Source organism: Botryllus schlosseri, chromosome 6, assembly GCF_051294905.1.
Source record: "Botryllus schlosseri isolate E-star chromosome 6, Bs_hap1, whole genome shotgun sequence".
In the NCBI taxonomy this organism is placed as follows: domain Eukaryota; kingdom Metazoa; phylum Chordata; class Ascidiacea; order Stolidobranchia; family Styelidae; genus Botryllus; species Botryllus schlosseri.
This window is the reverse complement of record NC_137241.1, coordinates 6,195,984-6,220,515: the sequence shown is the minus strand read 5'-3', so window position 1 is coordinate 6,220,515 and position 24,532 is coordinate 6,195,984. Positions and strand designations below refer to the sequence as shown.

General features: G+C 40.8%; 2 protein-coding genes and 1 long non-coding RNA gene across 8 annotated transcripts; 1 reads left to right on the top strand and 2 right to left on the bottom strand.

Moving 5' to 3' along the window:
- Positions 1-7,065: 7,065 nt before the first annotated feature.
- On the bottom strand, positions 7,066-8,623 carry LOC145441067 (uncharacterized). The gene is made up of 2 exons (XR_013915719.1): positions 8,319-8,623; positions 7,066-7,873 (listed from the first exon to the last, which is right to left on the bottom strand). It is a non-coding gene; the product is annotated as an uncharacterized LOC145441067 (long non-coding RNA).
- A 1,428-nt stretch (positions 8,624-10,051) lies between these two features.
- LOC145440620 (transmembrane protein 19-like) lies at positions 10,052-16,985 on the top strand. Of its 2 annotated transcripts, XM_080318282.1 has the most exons (9): positions 10,052-10,220; positions 10,290-10,403; positions 10,470-10,607; positions 11,641-11,770; positions 12,297-12,427; positions 15,863-15,971; positions 16,033-16,124; positions 16,194-16,282; positions 16,584-16,985. In XM_080318282.1, exons 1-9 carry the CDS (start codon positions 10,097-10,099, stop codon positions 16,605-16,607), a joined length of 951 nt encoding a protein of 316 aa, XP_080174408.1. In that variant the 5' UTR covers positions 10,052-10,096; the 3' UTR covers positions 16,608-16,985. The 2 variants fall into 2 exon arrangements, with proteins under 2 accessions (XP_080174408.1, XP_080174407.1); XM_080318281.1 differs by having other exon boundaries at positions 10,053-10,220; positions 16,194-16,985.
- LOC145440618 (glycerate kinase-like) lies at positions 16,748-23,999 on the bottom strand. Of its 5 annotated transcripts, XM_080318276.1 has the most exons (9): positions 23,810-23,996; positions 23,485-23,620; positions 23,363-23,416; positions 22,442-22,496; positions 19,365-19,521; positions 19,126-19,291; positions 18,912-19,066; positions 18,401-18,573; positions 16,748-18,323 (listed from the first exon to the last, which is right to left on the bottom strand). In XM_080318276.1, exons 5-9 carry the CDS (start codon positions 19,468-19,470, stop codon positions 17,448-17,450), a joined length of 1,476 nt encoding a protein of 491 aa, XP_080174402.1. In that variant the 5' UTR covers positions 19,471-19,521; positions 22,442-22,496; positions 23,363-23,416; positions 23,485-23,620; positions 23,810-23,996; the 3' UTR covers positions 16,748-17,447. The 5 variants fall into 5 exon arrangements, with proteins under 5 accessions (XP_080174402.1, XP_080174403.1, XP_080174401.1 ...); XM_080318277.1 differs by lacking the exon at positions 23,363-23,416 and having other exon boundaries at positions 23,485-23,662; positions 23,755-23,999; XM_080318275.1 differs by lacking the exon at positions 23,363-23,416 and having other exon boundaries at positions 23,810-23,995.
- Positions 24,000-24,532: the final 533 nt, after the last annotated feature.

Genomic DNA, 24,532 nt, shown 5'->3' with positions numbered 1-24,532 from the left:
GTAATTGCTGTTTTGAAGAGAGCTTGTGTAAATACCAAAAATACTTTGAATGCGCCCCATCATTCGAGGAACTAGACGTGACCAAAGCTGTCCATTGGTGAAACAACTCCATTCTGAATATTGCAAACTTGGTGTTGACGGATTTTATCAACATTATTTTAATATCTGTCACCAAGCTAACAAGTTGCTGGGTTTGCCGCAATTGCCAGCTTCAGCATTACTTTTAAAGATGTTTGATTCTCTCGTGTGCGGTAAAGAACAGGATCCAATCACAGAGATTAGAGGAGTCAACAGCAAGGAATCTGGTAAGTAAATAGCCTTTGATACTTTGCCTTTCCATGGAAAAACATTGACATGTTTTTAGACATACTTGAAGTGCTTTTGGGAGCCATTTCTAAGCAAGCTAACGAAGCAATTGCCACATGCCTAACATCTGCAGCGCCATCGGGAAACCTCATTAAAGTGATGCAGAAGAAAGTCGGTGGATTGAAGAGCCCGTCTGAACAGTTTAATGGCATGGTTCTCCGCTTTTATGTTATCCACAGTAAAGAAATGGCAAAACCCTTTGAAAAGATCAATTTTTTCAGGGTACTTGACCCAATTCACTGTGATCCATTCTTTAACAAATTAATTCATACTGTGTAGGCTTACCATACGTCCTCTTTTAAGAGGATTTGTCCTCTTTTTTGACTTTTTTGAAAGTGTCCTCGGAGGACGGCCTTTTGTCCTCTTTTTTGAGATTTTGTCCTCTTTTTTGAAAATTTAGGTCAGATCTAGAGGAAATTGCGAGTGATATGCCACAAATTAGCGCAGAAGTGAAGCTCCGGCGGGTATATCGGAGGGAAAAGCGGTGATTTCAGCTCTGAGCGAAAAGAAGAACTTTTTTTTTTTTAGTCATCCACCTGGCAATGTGGAGTGAAAAACGTGATTTTGAGCTCTGAGCGGAAGTGATGACCTTTTTTTTTTTTTTTAGTCAACCGATCATGAAGTGGGAAAAATTTACCGGTTTTTGAGAATTCTTCTCCTGTTTTGCATGTCTGAAATTTCTGAAAAAGTGTCCTCTTTTTTCATTTCCGAAATATGGTAAGCCTAATACTGTGTCACTTCAATCTGGCTCAGACCTAAATGAGGTTGTGGATGTCATGGACAAGTCAATGAGACACTTGAATAACATCTTGTCTCACAATTTTGCAAAGTTTGCATTGCATGAGAAGCAAAAAAAGTCCTCCAAATTTTCCAAAATTTTGCGAGATGGCTAGGAAAAAAAATGAACAATATGCTCTTTTAGTATGGTAGTTTTTTCTCTCTGTGGCAAATGCTGCCTATCCACATTGAGGTTCCCTACCTAAAAAAGGAAACCAATGCGTTGGTCGAAACCTTGACGTGGTGCATTGGCTTACTACTAATGTCGACCGGCAGACGTCATCCTGTCTTCTTGGCAATGGCGACGAGTTCCCTTCAAGTGCGATTTAGCACAATCAAGGAGTAAGCTCTGGCTATTGTGAGTCGAGCTCGAGCAGAACATTAACATTACACAAGGCTCTTGTTCTAGTTATCAGGGCCGTAACAGCACTTCGTCAGCCCCCCCCCCCCAAAAAAAACGTTGGTCATGGGCCCCTCATAGGGTGATAAACCGAACTTCTAGGGGCTTCGCCCCCCAGACCCCCCATTGGCTATACGCTGTGTACCGCTACTCATCATGTGTTCACCGTCCGTTTAGTGGGGCAGCTTTGGACATCCACACGCGCGAAGCGCAAAAAATTTCAAAATTCATGATTTAATCGGTCAATATGATCAGGAATTGACTATATATTGTTATCAATTTTTATCCTCTCTCTGCCCACGTAATCAGATTTAACGGTAGACCTGAGTGAGGTGTGTTTGAAATGGTAGAACCCCTCAATAATAGTTGAACATCTTCGCGCGTGTACCCGTTCGCAGGAACGAAACAGCACTTGGCCAGGCCCCCAATAAAACTTGGGTCGTGGGCGCCCATCGGGTGATAAACCCCCCCCCCCCCATCAAGTTGTTCGCTTTTGTCACGAAATAAGGCCACAGTTTAGTGAGCCAGCGCGAAAATATTCGATAATTCATGATAAAATCGGTCAATAATATTGGGAATTGCATATATATTGCTATCAATTTCTTGTTCTCTCTGTTCACGTTGTCAGATTTACCGGTGGAGCTGAATGAGGTGGCTTGGAAACTGTAGGGCCCGTAGATAATAATTTAATATATTCGGGCGGGCGGCCCCGTTGGTATGACTTCGTTTCATGATGTCATTTCGTGATCTCCTGTCTGTTATATCAAAAAACACAGAATCGCCCAAATGTACTAGACGCACGCGATTTCAAATTGGTATTTCTTTACGGGCATACAATTTTTCCCTGCGGAATGGTATTTGTCTTCTGAGGTTCAGATTGCCAAGACAAGAACATTCGGCGCCAGTCATTTAGGCGCAAATGGAAAATTAAACCTGTATGCATTTTGCATATATAACGACGTTTTCGGTCAGCGTAAGCGGGCAGTCCTTTTTGGCCCAGGTTTTCTCGATGCCGATCGTTCTGGCACACTTCTTGGAGTCGCATGTAACATGTTCTACAACTTTGAATGTCTCGCCGATATGTCCATTTCGATAAATCTTGCGTATTTTGTCTTGGGGAAGAGTAGGCTACCAAATAACTAAGAAAGTTGGCAACTTGAAATCACACGCAGCGCGAAAATTTTTTGAAGAAGTGGCATGAATTTTTGAAAAATACTCAATAATTTATGCTAATTCGCGAAATAATTTTGGGCCCCCTTCGAGCTCGCCCCCCCCCCCCAATCGGGGGTTTGTGATGCGGCAGTTACGGTCCTGCTAGTCATACTTAAGTTTCTGCGGTTATCGGACAGGCATTACATAAGACTACAAGACAGTTGCAATATTATTTGTTATATTCATACTCGTGTTTTTGCAGTTAATATAACACGTATTTTCAATCAACGATATTGTGAATTGCATATCGGTATGGTTCAAGATCTTTCCACTTGTTCACTTTGTAGTATTCTTCAGTCCTTCTTTCCATGAATTCATCTCACAGCCAATGCACACGAACCAGGGCTTTGGAGCCGGAGCCGGAGCCCGGAGCCGGAGCCCCGGAGCCGTGCATTTTCACCGGAGCTGGATCCGGAGCCGGAGCTCTACATAAAATTTAGCCGGACCCGGAGCCGGAGCTGGAGCCCGTTATTTGAGGAGTAGCTCCGGCTCCGACCTATTTCATAAGATGCTATTATATATGCAACAACTACATCTGCTGATTTATCATAATTGAACACCAGGCCTGAATTTTAAAGCTGTGCACAGCAATGGCATGGAGTAAATTGCGTTCTAGTGCAACTGTGATGTTGTCGACAATTGACAAGTATTCAGTCGCAAGCCGAAGTCACAAGCCGGCACGGCGGCACCTATATGTCTTTGTTGCTACATCGGATGTTACTGACGGCTGACGGACCCTAGATTACTATAGATAACTAACCTATTAGTCGATTAGTAATCTATATGGACCAGGAATGGCCAACCTTTTCGGCTAAAGGGGCACGTGCAATTGACGAACGAGTGCGCGGTCCACTAGCCACGCCAAGCGGGTAAAATTTTCTAAGCTTATAAATAAACTAGGTGAGTATTGCGGGTCTATTGTATATACCACCCGCTAGGCTCAGTTTGCAAGGACACGACTATTCGGCGTCTGGACACATCGATATCGAAGGTCTCCGATAATATGCGACAATCATTTTCTGCCTACATTTCACCGTCGACGATCTTTATGCGAGCGCAAACGCGAAAAGACTTTCTTCCGTAATTGCGAATACAGTTAGACTCAATCGGGTAAATTAGGCGGTTTTTTTTCAGTTTCAGTAGGGGGTAGGCCACCAAGCAAGAAATCGTTCGACAATTAAACACGCGAAGCGTGAATAAAAATGTCGCTACTATTTTAGTTTATTGTGATGTATGACGATTTAATGAAAATGTAACTGGAGCCTGGATCTGCCAATGCGTTGGAATTGATATTTTAGTCATCAACATCCCAAGTGTCGCAGCCAGAATTGTAAATTTTGGTTGGCATTGCAAGTTCACAATCTGAGCAATTCATTTTCGATAGTATAATAGGACATTACCTCGCGGGCCACGCAAAACCCTCTCGCGGGCCACATTTGCGGGCCACCCCTGATATAGACAGGACTATTCGAGTATTTCAGAGCCGGAGCCGGAGCTGGAGCCGGAGCAGTGGTTATAATGCGGCTCCGGAGCTGGAGCCGAAGCTAATGTATGATAGAAGAGAGCTCCGGAGCCGGAGCTGGTGCAGTCTAAATTTACGGCTGCTCCAAAGCCCTGACACGAACCACATATTCTATACCTTCTGTCATTATATTCATATACGTAGCAAACCCTACAAAGGATCAAAGCCACAATATCACATCAATCTCGTGAGAAATGTAACATAGGCTACACAGTATTATTCACTAGTCATAACGACTCGCCACTGGTACCTAAATGTTGAACTGTCTAACTAATTCCGACGCAACTTCAAGAAATACACGACGAATCGCCTTGAACGCCATTGAAACAAGCACTGAGCTATCCTGTTTTGGGTGGATCCATCTGACCGTGACCATTCTGCCGGCTAACAATGGGAGAACAATCGAGTCGTCACTCCAGTCATACTCTATGTCAGGGGTCGGCAACCTTTTGCTAGTCGCGGGCCAAATTTCAGGTGCACAACATTTTGGCGGGCCGGACCGGAATTTTTCTTAATACTATATAGTAAACAGTCACGTCGGTATATTACCCTACAATGCTGCAATCTCAATCATACAAATCACAAAAAGAGCAAAACACATGTATTTACACTTCAACAACGCAGGATAAATGTGACACTTGGCGCAGCTTGCTTTGTGATAGATTTTCAACTTCTGGCAACAAGTCAGATGAAGCTAGAATCAGGCCATATTCAGAATGTGCGTTGGGATACGTGATCTTAGCTTGCTCTTCGTGAATTTCATTGTTGAAAACTATTGTTCACATGCGCACGTGCTACCAAAAGTCGATGCTATTTCTTTTGCATTGTTGGTCAAGCTGGGATGAAGACCCATTTCAAGAACGTACTCTTTGTCAAAGTCAATCAGCGATATGCTCTTTGTATGAAATTTGTCATTCAATTCAACTGCATGGCATTTCAAATGGGCCCATTTGAAATTTTTTGGCAATGGTATTGGCGCCCACATTAACCGGAGTACTGCGTAGTCAGAATTTATTTTGTACAGAACGAATTTCGGAAAAGTGGATGGAAATTCATTAATTAAATTTGGTATATCACAGTTACAAATGTATAGTGCTGGTAGGTTTACTCTCCTCCAGTATATGAAAGTGAGCTTATTTAGTTGTTTCCCCCTGAAGTTGCAAATTCAATTTGTTTAGATGTGACGTTAAATGTTCTACGAAAGCAAGATTAGATACCCATTTTCGATGACAAGATTATGAGTCGGCGATGTTTGTATTTTCAAGGAAAGTTGCTATTTCATTTCTCAGTTCATACACTCGTGCAAGCATCTCGATGTAACAAAGCATGTACCCGTTTTGCCAGTGACACTTGCAACCGACCCAAGACACAGAAAACTTCAGAAGAACGCATATTGCATGGAATGCCGAACAGCTTCTTGTAGTTGAAGTGCTATATGTTTCGTTGTTCTTGTGTTTGAAATATACGTGACAAAGCAATGCTTATTGGGGTAGGCCTATCTTTACTATTGCTTTTGGGTCTGCATTCATTACAGTGGAACATATTGACTCAAAGGCTTTTCGCGTGCGCCTTGTCAGGAGTTAGCGACACAAGAGGAGGTTACTGAAATATAGACATACGAAAACCAAATTGGCGAAATATGACGTAACAATGCAATAATAAAAAGGATCGCAAACAGCTGTACCGGTACTCCGGTAGTCATAACAAATTGACAAGAGAAAATCAAATCATACAAAACACAGACAATTAGCGGTATTTTATTTAATATTTTAGGATTGCATATATAGGCCTACTCTTTGTGCTTGTTATTGTGCCGTTAACTCATTGATGGGGGCACACGGGGGATCTTTGAGGTGATGGATTCTGCTGTGGGGAATGTGGTTCTGAGAGCAATATTCAAGTTCAGTACCGCCAGTAACATTTGAGGTATCTCTGCGTTTCTCTGAGAGCTATTAAGGTGATTAACATTTAAAATGTGGTATTCTGCGACTCACGCAGCAGCCTGATTTTAAAATCGGAATATGACGAACCCGGACCAGTACGGGGCTCGTTCACTTTCGGACCAAAAACCCTTTTCTCCGTGACACTGTACTGAGTTTGGTCCGAAAGTGAACGAGCCCCGTAGGTGCGTGAATTACATGTTCTGGAATCATCATCCGTAAGTGGAAGAAAACATTATAAATTTGGACATTTTTCGAAGCAGTGCTGCATTGCAGATTGGAACTCATTACGAAACGGCGGGCCGTATTCTTGTGGTAACTAATCATTTCGTCGCGGGCCGGACGATTTCGCTTGGCGGGCCGGATCCGGCCCGCGGGCCGTAGGTTGCCGACCCTTGCTCTATGTTAAGGGCGGTGTACACTGAATGTCAGCTAAGATATGCTAAACTAAGCTAAGCTAAGCGAAGCGAAGCTGAAGTTCACACTGCCGGCGTAAATCGTATGCAGCCACGCATGACCTGCGAGATCGCTCCGTCGTAAACGATCATTTTCAGCGGTCACCAGTCACTAAGCCGAGTTTTGTTCACCTATGCAAACTTCGTCGAAGGCTACCAAGCGATTGGTCGAATCTATCAATTAATTCCCGTCACTGTATGTCAAGTCGCATCACCGTCTTCTATCGACAGATGTGTCATTCGGAAAAGACGTGACCTATTTCAAATTTATGATATTTTAGTTAGACTCAGCAAGATGACTAGGATTTCGTTGTGATTCAATCTGTTCACCTGTATACTGTTCCCTGCCAGCAGTTTCCCTCTTGACGTTAACGAACGACTGTATATAACAAATCCAAATCCAATTAAATTTATTATTCACGACATCACCAGTCACCACGGCATCAGGAGCAATATAAAAGCAGTTTACACAATAACAAAACAGACATGTATATTATGAACTCATTTTCACTCTGACACTTCATATTGAAATTGGTCTCAAATAGTAGTAATGAACAATTTTTTCTTCTACGCCATAGAATCTATAGAACATTTCAGTAGAATTGGAGTATGATGAAGGATCAGCTACTGCTAATAGCAGACTAATATACTTTTTATAGTTTAAAATTGAGATAAAATTGGCTGTTGCTTCCCAACATATCAATGCGTTTCTATTATAGATACAAGGCAACTAGGAAATGTTATATCATGTTGAATTCATCAGCTGTTTTTCACAATTCATTATATCATATAATCTATTTCCGAAAAACAATTTCCTGATTCAATATGAACAGACTATGTTGCAGTATGAACTGGGAAATACCAAACTATCATGCACCTCGACCATACGCGAAGCATCACATCATCTACCGTACAACGAGGAATAGCACACTACCAATATACTATTTATAGTTGCAGGCAGAATATTGAGCCAGAGATGGCCGATCTGGTGGGTGCTTGCAAGTTGCAACATAACATGCTTTCCATCCAAGGCAATTCTGGAATGACATGTCCTGTTGAATTCATCAGCGACATTTCCCTATTTATTATATCATAAAACAAGGTTGGAGTACATCCCAGATTGAGTAATTTCTGCCACAGCAGATTTGCTGATCCAGTAGGAAAATTCAGTTGCTCAATAGAAGTCGCCAGTCATCAATATCTGCAATACAAGGACATAGAACAGTGTTTCAGACAAGGATTTTCTGGCACCTGTTATCATTGTTGTCAGACAGCTAGCATGCACAAAATGGATATGCCAGCAAGACAATGATTGGCTGACGGCTTAAGTTGACTCTAACATGCTGGACATTAGCAATTTGGTATTAGGAATTCAAGATAGCGACGATAATTTAGGTGAAAGCCAAGCATGATATAGCACAGCAACATAATTTGACATGACAAGATATGATCAAACTGGCCAGGTTGGAATCCTGATACATCTTGCTCTAGCTTCTGGCATAATGTATTTGGTGTGACAAGACGGTTCATACTGTCAGGCCTAGGTATAATGAACAAAATCTCTGGTGTGCTGTACAGTGTGCACAAGACACCGATTCCATATTGGCCCACAGGTACCGTGTCTGTTTAATATTAGGTGAACTCACCTTTTCTTTTCCTTGCAATCGGTCACGTGAAGTAATCTCAACGCCAAAAGCGGTAACTAATAGCTCTTCATATATTTTGCGACGTCTACTCAACGCCACCGGCATTGCGACCACCGACTACCTCGTTCGATTATCTGTTGTCGCCGCTGCACGCTTCTGTGCGCCTCGAATAAAACGCTCGGAGAGCGTTTTCGAGCGTAGCGAGTCGAAGCGTAATGAAGCGTAATGAGGCCTAATGAGGCGCTCAAAATTATAATAAACAAACACAGCCTTCGCCTTCAATGTAAACCAGTGTCCATCGCGCTTAAGACTATACATTGTATACATCCGTTAGTCAATTGTATACTGTATCCACAAGCTGCTGACGATTACTTGCAAGCATATTTTCTGTACCACCATCACTGCCGTGTGTTATGTATTTTGGTTGGATGGAAATAAAGACTCTCTACTCCTGATAAGTATCAAAAAAAAATATTTCTATTTATTCAATTGTATATAGGAGCATTCGAATCACAAGATGAATCTCCGTAACAAAGGAATAATGACTAATATTACATCAAAAACGTGATGCTTTTTGCGATATCCTCAAGTAGATTTTGCCTACTTTCACAACTTCAGAGTCAGTTTTAGAACCTGCCTGAATTGACTTGAAAAATTTAGAAATGACTTCGTGACTTGAATAAAAATTTGCAATGACTTGAAGATAGTGACCTGATCCCAACTCTACCTCGTACTATGAAGTATCCACCGTTATTTGATACTGCGAGACCACCTCCGATCACAATGTTCATCCCGTAGGCACACTGGTACATCAGTTTCATCTGAATATTAAGCCATGCTACTGGTATTGGCCAAAACCTGTACAGTATGAACACATTTCACCTGCAACAGAGGTCTCGATGAAAAAAATTTCACAACGTTAACGCCAGTTCCTGAAGAAAGATTGCTGGCGAACCGTTTGTTTACATCGATTTCATACCCCTGGTGAAGCATGACTCGCGACGCGCTCAAACGCAGAGCTTACTGGAGTTTCCAATCATTGTATATATATCATTGCAGTGTACATAACGTAGGCACACTGGTACATCGGTTTTGTCCAGATATTAAGAAATGCGCTACTGATAGTGACCAAAATCTGCACAGTATGCACTCATTTCACCTTCGACAGAGGTCATAATTGAAACTTTTCACTACTTTAACGCTAGTTCCTATAAAGAAAGATTGCTGACAAACCTTTTGTTTACATCGTCAACATAACTCCGGTGAGGCATGACCTACGACACGTTGAAACGCAGAGCTCACTGGAGTTTCCAATCATTGTATATATATCATTGCATGAAACATTGGATTAAGCAGAAAGACACTTTCATGAACTAGAAATTTAGAATACTGTCTCATCCGGATCTGGCACTCGGGCCAAAAATGCGAATCCGAATTCAATCCTGTTTATGAAAAACATGCCGGATTCCTGTCCGGTCAGAATCCAAAGTCCCGCTCCTGTACATATCTAATGCCCAATGTGCCCATAACCTTTGTTAAGGTCATGTTTATATTTATGTTTATTTATGTTTACTTTGCTGAGGTCATGTTTATATTTATGTTTATTTATGTTTACTTAACTCAGTGGCCGGCTACGGTCGGCCCGAGATCGACTCCGGCTACGTTTTGATACAGTTGAGCGAGCATTGCCCAAGGATATGTTTATTGTATATGTCCAGATCAGATTGATTACTAAGAATACTAACCTCCGGTACGGGTACACAATTGTATCCAATTTAATGATGAATATTAATCCTAATAAAAAGAAATCTGGAATTGCATTTATCGTCTTCGTTTCAGTATTCTTTTTACCAATTGTTTTAGCAGGATGGCTGCTTTCCTTATCATTGCGAACGCATGTCGGTATGTTTCAGAACAGAAGTCTTCCGTCAGATTTGCTTATATATTTACTGAAATCTCAAACATTTTTAGGCGGATTTAACGTGATAACACCGACAAGATGGCTGCTGAGCACTACCCTACCAATTTCCATCGCTTTTAGAGGGCTGAGAAAGTGTAGTCTTTCCTTTTCTGGAGCAGTAGCTGGTAACGAAATGAATAATATGTAGGCTACATGGAAGGATTCGGTCGTTACTCGTATATCTTTTGCAGCACTTTTTGTGGGATTCATTTTAACGATATCGAACTATTGTTTCTGTTCGTCGTTACTTGTCTTTTTCTTCACGTCATCAAAACTGACAAAATTCAAAGCCTCCAAAAAGGAGCAACAGGAAGAGGATTATCGTAAGGGTAAGTTCTTAACCAAATGCTTGGTCAAACCTTGATAATTTTTGGGCAGCTGTGTTTTAATCTGCACTATCATGCTTTGATGATGGAGATGCGAAGTAACCCTTAGGTTATCTTGCGACGAATCTGTTGATACCTATGTTTTGCGAGCGTGTATTTGGCCCTTGAATTGGCGGATGGAGTTTGAGACATTTTATGAGCGACCTTTTATTGAATGCTACAAAAGATGAGAGTGTTCCCAATATGAACCATTCGACATGTCCTGTACTTTTACACCTACACTGTGTCAGGTTCACTATTCACTGTTGTAGTGCGATTTACGCAATGATGTAGATCGAATTATTCCTAACAGCTGCAAAAGTAAAAAGTAAATTGACAACTAGTAATTGGCATGAAAATCTTCAGTTGGTACAATGGATATTGATAGCATCTCATTAGCCCAAATCTGAAGTCTTTGAATCAATTTATCGATATATACAAGGAATCAGTCGTATTCAATGTAATCATAAGTTTGCCTCATAAGTTTGGCATAGCATAAAATCCGATATTGATGAATTTACTAAAGTGTAGCTTGAATCTATGCTATATCTGTTGATAAATACTTGCGACTCTGGTGGCTGCGTGATGATTGCAGATTTTATTTGAATATGAGTTGGCTTGGAATGCAGTTTCACCTTAATATTTATGGCTGAAAATGTAAATGTATATTACCCAAACAAATCCAGTAAATTTACAGTGACACATCTCAGGAAATTCCCTACAAACTATGTCTAATTTGCACTTCCTTCAAAAACCGGGGATAAGGGATGGCTGCAAAGATTGAAACAACAGTAGAGCCATCAAGGCATGTATGTATTGCTATTAACCATGAGTCCAAAGCAAAGAATAAAATGGAAAAAATATCAGAACATTCACAATTGTTTGATTAAGTAGGTTTCAAATGTAAAGGTGTCGTGCTTTGGTGCTCATAAAATAAAAGTACTTCTGCTATCATCATTATGTATTTCGGTGACTGCCATCTTCCAATATCTTGCAGGTGCTGAAAGGAATTGGCTTCAAGTGTTATGTAATGGCGGTATACCATCGGCTATTGCGTTGTTGTATGTGATAGACAATGGCTGCGGAGAAGTCGGTATAAACCTGACCAGTTCCAAAACTTATATCAGGTTAGTTTTGAATCAAATTCAGGGATATGTAGGCTAGAACTTTAGGGATCGATAAAACTCAATCGTTTACGTTTCACAATTAATGTTTGCATTGTGGCATCCGGACAACATATCGATTATCATAACAGCGAGGCATTCTAAATAATGAGTCGTTCGAAGTAGTTTGGTTTAGCTTAAGAGTCAGGTCGATTAATATCATAGGGTTTGGGTTAGATTTGGTTGGACACACTGTTCTGTCTGTCGCAGTCTTGAAATCCTCCCATTCTAAACGACAGCCTAGCATTGTATACAGCAATTTGATTACCAATATAACCAGTGGTTGGATTCAGCCGGTTCTATCTTCTATATAGCAATCTCAAAACCTTATATGAGATCAGCGAACCTGTTAACATTACGTGCTGGTTGATGTCGATTAGGCTACTTTTTGTAACAGAACCGTCTGAAAACTTTGACGTCGGGAACAGAACCGGTCGACAAAAAATTTGAATCCCACCACTGAATGTAACTTCATTACTTTACTTTACAGCTCGTGGCTATCAATTGCTGTCATGGGCGGAATCGCATGTGCCTGTGGTGATACATGGGCTTCGGAAGTCGGATCTGTTATGGGGAATGGGTTTTCGACGCTGATAACAACATGGAAAAAAGTACCAGCGGGTAAGAGTAGAGATTGTCAAAGTATTTGTTGTCATTACTGCAAGTACACGTTACAGTAATACCTTGAATTTCTACTCAATTACAAATAGAAGTAGTGATTTCGATGACACACCAAAACTACTTATAGTAGAAGTAGCTTAAGAAGAGTCTAAGAACCAGTGTTGGGATCAAGTCACTACCTTCGAGTCACGAGTCATCTCGAGTCATTGCACATTTTGACCCAAGTCAAGTCAATCGATTTTCGAAGGTGACTCAAGTCAAGTCAAGTCACTTGTTTTTTGGAGGTGACTCGAGTCAAGTCGAGTCAAGTCAAGTCACGAGTCAAGTCACAATTCGAGTCAAATTGAATTTTCGAAGTATGAGTGATGATTCAAAGTCATTACATTTTGCTAGCTGTGTGAATGACAGATTGATTGGTCAAATATCTTGAATCAATTAACGAGTATCAAGTTAAATATATGTGCAAAAAGGCGTTGTATCGCTCACGCACGCTGAGAGCTAAAATACTTGAGCCAAAATTGAGGATCGGGTACGAAGCGCCGAGAAGTTGAAACAAATTGATATGGTACATTACACTACCCATCCACACATCCGTGAGATTATAAACGCATAAACTATACTCGTTAGATTCAAATCATACAAGAGGGTTGGCTAAGGTGGGCACTTCGCAATGCAAGCACTGAACCGTCTAACAAACAGAGATACCTTGCCATTAGATTATTCCACAGCTAGTACATAAACATAAGCTGTTATCATTTCGTTTTCGGTCAATTTTATGTGATGTAGCAATGGAGGATCTTTGAAAAGTACAATCAGTGAATGACTGATTGCTCTCACAAGTCACACCGGCGTATCGCGAACAATCCGAACATAAAAAGATGCAGCGATTTAATCGACACCGTTTACTAGATGACTTGAAATTGACCCGTGAATTTTGCTCCGAGTCACGAGTCAATCCACATTTCTGAAGCGCCGAGTCAAGTCAAGTCATGACTCGAGTCATCCCAACACTGCTAAGAAGTCACTGACTTCGGTTAACTAGTCAATTCCCAATTGATGATGTCATAATCTGTTGCCCACCTACATTGTATAGCAAGTAGTAGTAGTGCTTACCATGGCAAGAGGTTCAAATCCATCCAAGAATTGACTCGGGCCTAATATACTTATGATACTTAAGTATCGTAGGCCCCGATTGCCGACATCCTTTATAGTTTGTGTGAGTTATGTGGATTCGTGTTTGTAAGGGCATACCGATCATAATATTTCATAATATAAAATGACATTACTGGAGCCGTTAGATTGCAATATTTGCAATGCAAATGCAACCATGCACTTACCTTTGAAAGGTAATTGACAAAAATGTTCATATTGAAGTGCGTTCAATAATGGAGGTGCCGGTGTAAATTGAGACACGAGTATCAGATGAATTTTACATTGAAAACCTATAAATATTCAAAATTTAAACTGTTGACAGAACAGATAAGGGTAGGTATGTAGTAGTTGGCCAGATATGGTGACACAAGACAAAACAATATCGTAACTGTCGTTGTTGCAAGATCCCATGGTTAATTTGCTTTCGATGGCCTTTAAAATTATGCCTGATGTAGAAATGTGTGCAAAAACTGAATTATTTCATGATTAATAAATTTCATTCATGATGTTGGAAGTTGATTCATCATTTGGGAGGAAGTAGTGCTGTAACGAAAAAGAATTTCTTGGTGTTTCATCTTGAACACGATGTAGCTCATGTTACCCTCACCCGGGGCTAAGGTGAGACATTTCACCAAGCATTTCTTAGCCCACGAAATCCTGGAGTATTTTCTTCAATATAACCAGGGTTGCCATCGACATTGACTCAAAAATAAGGACAGTCGAAAAATTAGATTACCATTAAAAGCGATTTTGTATATACTTTGTATTTATACGAGCCGTGGCATATCACATTACTACATACTTTTCGCTCTTGCAACTCCTTGTTAGTAGAAAGTGCTACATTGATCTCACGACAGTTCAGGTCTAGGTTTACCTTTACTCAGAGCAGAAACAGCACTTCGCCAGCCCCTCCCCCACAAAACACTCTGGTCTGGGGCCCTTATAGGGTGATAAACCAAACTTATTCACCTCGTTCTGATTTGAGGCGTCAGCCAAGATTGAAAAAGGCTGTACATCAAGTTTGGACGAAGTAATTTTGAACGCAAGTAGCAAGAACTCCTGTAACAATGCATGAAGTCTTGGTACTGGCCGAAGCAAACTTCCTTGCGATGTTGGAATCGGGGAATATTGCTTTGAACAATTGCGATGTGCAATCGTTGTAGAGAAATGATTGCTGGTGTTTGACAGTATGGAATGCCCAGGTACTCTCAGCAGCAGCTGCCTAGTAGTCATTGTTGTTGATCGACTTGTGAAAAAATTATTCATCGACTGGTTCGAGACAATCATTATGACACACTTCTTGTGTTTTGGAGTATCAATGTGAGTTGAAATAGCGGTCTTTCCTATGGCCTCCAGGTTAATGTCACAATTGCAGAGATTGCAATGTGCGAAACACTCGCCCTTTAATATCTTTGACTTCTCGCTCATAATCGTCACGAAAAACGTTTTTTACGCCTGCTCATTTTAACTAAACAGATTTAGCCTTATTTGTAGCTGAAACTATATGTGCAACATAATTAAGTTAAACTTATCAATGCTTTACTACTTTTCAACCCAAGTGTCGACTGCACTGCGCCCTTTTCCGGTACGCAATATATGCTGCCCCACAGCTTATTCCTGCTGACTAGACGGCAGTAACCTGGTGCTGCTGTTTACTACTAAAATGACGTCCGCAGCGATAGCTTGGTACAGCCGAAACTACTATACCACTCACTGCCGTAGCTATCTCACCACTTAAAAGTCAAATCATGTGGTGTATACGCCACGGGAGTTCCTTTAAGTTACGTCGTAAAATCTCGAAACAAAAGCATAATTTTGGAATCTTATGCAATACAGACACCAGAGGAAAACGATCGAAGTTCTGTGGTTGTTGAAAATAAGACAAAAGTCGAAAAAAAAGACATTTCTTAGAAATAAGGACAGTTGAGTTTTTAAGACGTGGCCCGTAAAAAAAGGACAAATCTTAGAAATAAGGACGGTATGACAACCCTGAATATAACTTAAAACATGAGTGAAAATAGTTCACATCACAGGCTTTCCATCAGTACCGAAAAGCTCAGAAAACATTACTCTTTGAGTGGCTGTGAAATATGCCAAAAGTGTCTCGTATTGTCCTCCTATCCTGTAAGCAGTTTGGCTTCGGAAAGCACGGTAGAAGTGGAAGTAGAATAAAAAGCCCACTTGAGTATGTCAAGAAAGTAGAAGCACTTCATTGCCGACCATCACCGTCCAAGAGTGAAGAATCTTTTTCCGCAGGCTGCAATTCACATTTGATTTTGAAAGGTACCAACGGAGGAGTGACTTACATCGGCACAATCGCTAGCGCGTTGGGGGGCATGACTGTCGGTTTTACATATTTCCTGACACTTCTACTGCTGGGTGTGTCTGCTGAGTGAGTTTTTGTAAGTTGTTGGTAATTTTACATAGTCATTAGTCATAGCTGTGATTTTCAGTGCTCAGTGGACTATCGTAGTAACAGGGACATTATGTGGATTTGTGGGGTCGTGTGTGGATTCCGTATTTGGAGCAACCTTGCAATTTTCCGGTAAGCTATATTTTTATCAAAGTCCTCACTTTGCACTCACATTGCAAATTGCATTCTTTCAATTTTTAGGTATAAATGATGTCACTAAGAAGGTTGTTTCCAGTCCTGGTCCCGATGTCAAGAAAATCAGCGGAATGAACCTGTTGGACAATCATATGGTAAATGCGCTGACGTGTTTCATAATGGCAGTCACTGCGCCTACAATCGAATATGTGGTTGAAAGGACATTACTGTGAAATATGCAATGATTCCGCCAACCGAGAAATAACAACAGAACTGGCCGCTGCGCCCGATCTATTGCCACTGCACGTTTTCAAGATCTATTGTACACCATCTACATTATTATTCGATGGCATAGTTGCCGTGTGCACTCTGTAAAAATGCTTTGCAGAGTGCCTTATTTCTATCATGGGACAAAGGAACGATATGGTTGATTTTTCTATGATTTCTGCTTTTCAGGGACTACAAAAATGCAGACATTGAATGCAACTAACTTCCATGTAGCGGTCTCATATTTCGAATGCACGTCTTACCATAACTGTTGGTAGGACTGTGACAGATACATTACATTGCGATGTAAGATTTAAATCTATTGCGAGCCACAGTTTTGTCATAATTGAATGACAGTATGCACAATTACATGAAATTTGTTTTCTCTCACTTTCGTAGTTCCCTTCTGTTGGGTATGGAAAGTATGTCAGTTGTGGTACAAATTATTTATTCACATCTCAAGCATTCTTTATCGTTGCGAGTTAGTCCCGTGCAGCGTTTCCATAACCTTTTTTCTATCGTGACTTGAAATCGCATCTGTGGAAACCCGAATGGTGATATTGATTTCATATTAAATATGAACCAAATTCATTTAGTCTATTTTATTTCTCTCAACGCGTACTCAGGCGAGCATAGCACCACGAATGAAACGATGGGAGCATAGATCTAAATCGGCGTGATCCATGTGTAAGAGTAGCATCCGATTTAGTGGTTATATCGCTAGCTGCACATAATATTTTAGGAGCATCTGACTGGTCTGGTGCTCGACACAAATTAACTTTCACGCAAAAGCGTGCACATTTTCGAGATTAGCCGTGATTTGCCTTTACATTTTATAGTAATAATGCGGTGGTTCCATCAGATTAAGACGTTGATAAAACGAAAGGCCGGAGCGTAAAGGTGTTATAACTGGGACCGGCAATCGTGACAATGATCGAGAGACTGCAAGTCGCTCAATTTGCGCATCAATTGAACCAAGTCTTGCAGCGACTGTGTAGCACTTGTAGCCTAATTGATCGGTCTCAGCCGCGCATGGTGCCTTATCCCAATTATTCAGTCGTTTACGTCTTCAATAGTAATGATTTGCATATCCATCACGTTCGTGCCCGTGAGACCGGTTCTGAGTATATTGCTGTCTAAGTTCCGAAGTAAGCTATAGGAGTCGTTGTCCGCCAGAGCATCTTCCGCTTGACGCAACAGAACGGCATCCTTCACGATCGGACATTCATCGCTGTCAAAAACCGCGCCTGTCGCATCAGTGGGGCCATCTTGCCCGTCTGTTCCAGCCGATAAAAAAGTGAATTTGAAACCGGCGGGTACGCTGTTGACATTTTTGAAACGGGTCATCGCGGCGGCTAGAACCATTTCTTGGTTTCTTCCGCCTTTTCCGTTACCTCTGACGGTGACTGTTGTTTCACCCGCTCCGACAAGTGCGATTTTGCTAGTTAGTTTGTCAGTGTATAATGAAGACGACATATCATCTATCCACGTCCATTTTTTATCATTGTTTACCAGCATTTCCCACCTTTCCGAATCAGTCGCGGTTGTAGAAGATCTTCTGCTCATTTTTGCCACTTCGATACTCAATTCCATCAAAAAATCACCAACTTTTCTGGCTTCACCTGTGATTGCCTTCGACAAGACAAATGTTTGATAACCAGATTTTTTCAACCACGCCACAGCTGCATCGACCGCTATGCTGTTTGATCCTACAATTATGTTGTGAACATTGTGGAACCGGGCTTGTGGCAGGCTTTCCTGTTTCGCAAAGATAGCCTCGGATACAGATGATGGAAGTTTGTCCCTGATGAAATATTTTTTAAATATTTGGTCACAATCGCCTTGTGAAGTTTGGTCTTGAACGGTAGGTCCGCTAGCGATGAGATCAACTGGATCCCCAATAATATCAGACAATATCAAGGATACGACCTAGAAAATTGAATTCGTTAGCATGGTCAATGGTCACTGATCGGTCACCTTATCAATATAGCAACAAAAGGAATTGCCTTAGCTGGAAAGGCCTCATTTGCTAATCTTCCTCCCTTTACTTTTGAGAGATTCTTGCGGACAATATTGAGTTCAGATATGGAAGCGCCTTGCCTCGCGAGAGCGTTAGTTACCCACAGCTTTTCTTCCAGGGTCACTGGCTCTTTTGGGGCACATAACAGAGCGGATCCTCCTGAATGTCGCAAACACATCCGAAAAGTTTGAATAAATAGCGTAAAGTGTAGCCTACGTATGGGTGGAAAGTGGTTGCTGAACGAAATTGCAGTTTCACAAAATTTGTTGGTATTGTGACGATGTGTTTTAAACTACGACGAATGAAAGCTCTTTATTATGTCAGATCAAGTGATGTGTGTGACGCCAACGGATTCCATTATAAACTCCAGCTAAATTTGTCATAAAACTACTCATGCGAGTACAACTGGTTTTGGGGTTGGAAAAATTTAACCAATTACGAGTAGCATTACAATCGAGAAGCTTTTTTCCAGTGGAACTACAGTATGGTTGGATTACCTCCGGATATGAGCGTTATAACCAAGTCATCACCAGTCACACTTCTCATCATATCAAGAATATCATTCGTAGCAGCAACGCTCTGCTCGTCGGGCAGATTATTGCTTGCACCCTCACGTAATGACACCCGGCCGTCAGCCACAGGCAGTAAGCTCCTAGATTTTGGATGAAGATTTAACGCAACCATATTTTGAGACCCGACGCATGCACTTACCGTTTGCCTAGTCTAGTCAGCGTAGATGTCGTTCCAGTCGGGACACTCAAGAGACCCCTCACTATATGATCTCCGGCAATGTTCTGTATCGCTCGGCACATGCCAGACACTGCCTTACCGAATCCGACGACATAAACGTTGTTTGCAAGCTTGAATTGTTTTCCACCTGAGCATTTATGGATGTCTGTGAATCAGCCTATCGACCAAACCGAATACACATCTCAGAAAACGCCACCCACCAGCACAGAGGACGTCTCCTTTCCTTGACAAATGATTGTGCACCATTGCGGTTGGTAGCACTGCCTCTAACGCGGCATTGAAAGCACGTACAGCATTGGAACTCATTCTGATACCACCCTAGCCAATAAGGATCGTAGAACCACAACGTTTATTGCACTGCAAAATAAGAACATACAACCAATTAATAAATTCATAGTTTTACATCACCAAGCGAACAACCACACGAGTAACAAAAATAGACACATAGCTGGTAAAAGTCACTGGGCACACAAAAGGCAACTTTTTATTACTTTCGATAAAGCTTCGCAATCACATATGCTGGTATACCAGATGACGAATTCATACAAACATAGTTACAAGGTCACAGCCATCTATCAATACAAAAATGGTGCGTAGCTATTCAACGGGCACTTCAACTTTATTAGATCGAAATCCATCAGAGTAGGGTGACGCTTCCGGAGACTCGCCAGGGACGTCTGGCAACATTTCGTTCAAACGAACATTGTTAAATTCCCCACAAAGTTGTTCAACGGTCGAATCTTCATCGTTATTCAAGAGTGCAGCCAATTCGTTCTCCAATTCTTCAAAATCTGCCTCGTGACTCGAGTCGGAAAAAGCTTCCGTGATTTCGGATTGGTCGTTTTTAAGTGCCGAGACATCGTCCATCGTTTTTCGGACTTCTTCGACATCGAGACCGTCGGAGAGCTCTTTATACGCTGCTACAGACAATCTGTATGTGTCCAACACCATTTTATCTGTCTTGCATTGATTCAGTTTTTCCAAAATCTCTTCCTGATTGCCGAGCATCTTCTCTTTATTGACCAAAGCGGCTTGAAGCCTCCGTTTCCTTTTCAGGGCATTCTTGGCCATTTCTCTTTGCTGCTTCTTCAAGCACGCTTTAGCTTTTTCTACACACTGCGATATTTGATCGTAGATATCACCAATCTGGTTCTCAAGCAGCGCTTTGGTTTCACAGAGCCGTACAATGCCGATTTCCGCATCTGAGAACGGTTGCGTTTTCGCTTGATACGATTTAGCAAATTTAACGTATTTTTCGTTTTTACCAGATTCTGCCATGTCCGAACCATAATCGACAGGCCAGATTTCGACGACTTTGTTTTTCCTCATCGTTTCTAGAACTATATCTACACTTTCAGTGTCACATAAAAATGGCTTGGCAATTTCACAGGCTTCAGTATACGAAACTATATTCAAGAAATGATAATCGCATGAGCCACGCATCGATGCTTGCTGGCCGAGTTGTTTATAGAAACGCGAGCATTTTTTGTGGAGAGCGTTAGTGCAAACAAATCTGCCATTCTTCATAGCTTTATTCGGATTGTTTTTCGCCGGACTCAAAACTTTATCAACGACCCAGCTAGTGGGTTTCTTGACACACCACTTCACACCCCATCCCACCCACGTACTGTCCGATAACAGATCTTGCATATACTGTTCGAGACGCACCATCTCACCGTTCTCCAGGAGACTCGCGAAAACCGTATTTAATCCCAATGGTTCTTTCCCGTTTCGACGCAACTTGGAAAACAAATTGGCCCAAGTAATGTACGCGTAGGGAACACTGTCGGCCATATCCTGAATTAAAGTCGCCCAAAATTTCATTTTTGTATCCCAATGGTGCGGGTTGTCGGATTGTTTCCCAGGGAATGCGGACAAGAGGAAGTTCATTCTTTCATCATCCCGCCAGCAATCGACTAAATCCCTTGGGTGCACCTCCACCTTGTCAGTCATTTTTTATATGCCGTCTGCAATATAACATATCATGCTAAGGATTGCTAACAGGTTCAACTTAAGCGCAGAAGATCAATTTTGAATTATATATCAAGACAATTCAAATTAAGCATAAGAATTACAAGATGCAATTAAGAATAACAAGATGCAAGTTGGGCCAAAACAAGTAGCGAAAAGGGCAACGCAAGTCAGCAAGTTGTGCAATATAATAATAGCTGATGCAGCTACCGAGTAGATCTGAACCTGTGAGTGTAACAAGAGGGGAAGACCAAATTGCCTTACAGTTACAGCAATATCTCTGATGACTATGGCGCAAAGTCAGTAAAAATAGCACTTTGAATTGAACAATATATTTGAATTGAAATAAGCCTGAATATTTTTGGTTGACACTCGTCAGGGGCAATCATCAGCAACAAGTAGAGAATTGCAAAGAACATTGCATATCAACAGTCGTATCACCGAATATGACTTCACCGACTAGAAAATTTGAGTAATTGAGACGAACTCATGCAACAAATCATCAAGACGACAAAATTTATATCATCGGGAGAGGACTTGTTTCATCCATTTGTGTGCCTGGGAGTCGAATTATCAAAATCTGCCTACCTACCTTGTGCCAACAATAAGAGTTTGTGCATATGCAGCCAGTTCATTACCCTAATTAACATGCTGGTGAGTGGTGACGTCATATTTGGTGATACGATTGTTGATAGACAATGTTCTTTTCAATTCTCTACTAGTTCCTGATGACTATCCTTGACGAATGTGAGCCGAAAATATTCGGATTTAATTCAATATGAATATACTATTCAACTGTCCTTCTGAAACTATGTAGGCTACTACTAAAGTCTCTTATATAATACTATTAGGTCTTCAAAATTCGAAAAGAAAACTTGAGCATTTTAGCTTTGAGGAATGTGTTTTACTATAAATGGGCTGAACACCAAAATCCTTTGAATAGTGTAAAGCGGCTTGATTATAGGCCTGCTAAAAACAATGCCTCAATAATTGGGGTTAGTGAGAAAAAACGAAAATATTAAATATATTCATGAAAGACAAATTTCTCTTAGTGACTTGAACTTTATATTCTAACAAAATGCATTCCATGGGCCGACACCAGTAATTGCAGACGTTCCATAACCTTATAATCCCCTATGGAATCTCGGTTCATTTTTTGAAAGAAATCCTGAGTGATGAGAGCTTTTCTGCATAGAATTCCGTAATTAAGTAATTAGGCAGAAAATCCTGCGTGCGTTGCCACCAATTCCACTCTGGCATATAATCAATAATTGAAAGATCTTTGTGATTAGATGAGTATGCCTACCTTTGTTTTTTTGGATTAGTGTCTTCACTCAGGAGCTGCGTATCAAAAGGTTTATCTGCAACATGTACAACCAGATTAACACATGATATAGACCTAATTGAACAAGGTAATAAACTGCTTCAATAAAAGCATCATGGATCTTATTACACCCCAATTGCAACTATTCTAAAACAAAGCAAAATACAAAGTATTTTTGTAATCTGCATCATTAACTCCATGATCACCGATGTGATGAAATAATTGTATCTATCATCATAGGAGAATATTTATATGGAGGCATAATGATACATGGAGACTACATAATGATTCGTCAATGAAACAGGAAATGACGTATATAGGCCTAGGTGCATTTTCTTAAAGATTGTCATATAGGGCTTTATTATTTCAATAAAAATGACATTAATTATTTCAAACTGAACTGATGTCCCCGAGTTTATATACAGTATACAAATTGCTTTCAGTGTAACTATTTTGACATAGGCCTACTGCTACTGCAAATAAAGAATATTATATCCTCGAAACAGATATCGTCCGCTACATGGCCTTTAAATTCCTATAGTGCAATCAAAACAAATAGCCTAGACTTACATTTAATTTACAATATATAGGCTATATATTTCCTCCATCCAAGAGCATTCAGTGAAGCCCTAGTTAACAGTTTATTTTTATTCTTTTGTATTGAGACCTGCTGTAATAAAAGCAAGGCCGATTGTAAAAATGAAAGCCTTCAATGGATTTTGAATTGATACTGACAGAGACGAGAGAATAGAAATGATTTGTCAACTACAATCCACACAGAATATTATGGTAACATAAAATAGGCAGATCTTAGGAAAGCAATTATTGAATGGTTTTTACCGAAAGTGTGCAGGACCTATTCTTAAAATATGATAGAATTCAGATGCAATGGGTAATAACCACTCGTCAAGTGAGCTGTCATTCAGCTCAGTTCAGTTCAGTTCTGGGGGTCTGGATCTGGATGGAACATTATACAAACTAAAGAGTGTTTCACAGTAAACAACACAACACAGTAAGGGTCTCACCTTCCAGAAGCTTTTCTATAGTTGAACCGTATAATTTCCAGGTAAAAGCAATGCAGACAATAAGTAAAAAGATTACTCCAATTTCCACGAGAATAACTCTGACCAGCCAAGCCTCCGATTCAAGATTGTCCGACAGCTTGAGAAAGGCGATATTGTTGTTCAAGTAACCTTGTTAACACTATCTTGCTAATATAGAGTTATATGGTATTGACCAAGCCACCTAGGTGATCACGCGAAGCAGAGAAGCGAATGACTTGAAGATGCTTACACTGCTAACTGCTTGCACAATGCAGCCGCCTACACAAGTATTTATGCATATTCTTACCAGCTTTATCCCACTGTGGTAGGTTTCGGTCAAATTGATCTCGGCGAGTTCACCTGATAAGGCACCCGTACCCCAAAAGTTCATTTTCGGTAATCGCGTAGTTTACCTTTGGCGCACACATACACCCTGTTTCTCACCAAGGCGAACAAACACTAAACGGCAGACTGCGGAACAGCGGAACTGGCATTACTAAATGGCGGACCAAGCCCAACTGCGGACCAGATGGCAGAGATGAGCGGATTTGAAATTTCTACGTCCTAATCCAATCCAAATCCGAACCTTCAAATCCAAATCCAAATCCTAATCCATAACTTTTTCACATTCAAGTCCATGTCCAATCCTAATCCGATTCCAACTGGAAATTCAGAAAAATTACCAATTTATGTAATGGAGGGATTCGTAAATTTTCTTTCACAACCAACGATTCACTTGATTCAAGATAACTTAGTAACCATAATTACATTAATAACTGATCTGAATAAAGTTTGTCGCTATTCGCCACACGACATTTCAATCTCCCAGAAAATAGGTAAATCCAATCCAAATCCTAATCCGTTCTGAAAAAAATGTCTAATCCAAATCCGACAAAATTTCACAAATCCTGTTTTTTCAAAACCTAATCCTAATCCATGCTCATGTCTGCCAGATGGACATTCAGAAAATCAGAGGTGGTCAAAGTAGTCACCGTCGCTACTCAAGTAGAAGTAGAAGTAGTGCCTGAAT

Excerpts from the sequence above, each read along its gene's own strand:
- LOC145440618 (XM_080318277.1), bottom strand. The coding sequence starts at position 19,470 with ATGAGTTCCAATGCTGTACGTGCTTTCAATGCCGCGTTAGAGGCAGTG. Across the intron at positions 19,292-19,364 it reads AGGAGACGTCCTCTGTGCTG|GTGGAAAACAATTCAAGCTT; the intron begins GTGGGTGGCGTT and ends ATAAATGCTCAG. Across the intron at positions 18,574-18,911 it reads TATAACGCTCATATCCGGAG|GAGGATCCGCTCTGTTATGT; the intron begins GTAATCCAACCA and ends TGCGACATTCAG.
- LOC145440620 (XM_080318281.1), top strand. The coding sequence starts at position 10,097 with ATGATGAATATTAATCCTAATAAAAAGAAATCTGGAATTGCATTTATC. Across the intron at positions 10,221-10,289 it reads ATCATTGCGAACGCATGTCG|GCGGATTTAACGTGATAACA; the intron begins GTATGTTTCAGA and ends AAACATTTTTAG. Across the intron at positions 10,404-10,469 it reads CTTTTCTGGAGCAGTAGCTG|CACTTTTTGTGGGATTCATT; the intron begins GTAACGAAATGA and ends TATCTTTTGCAG.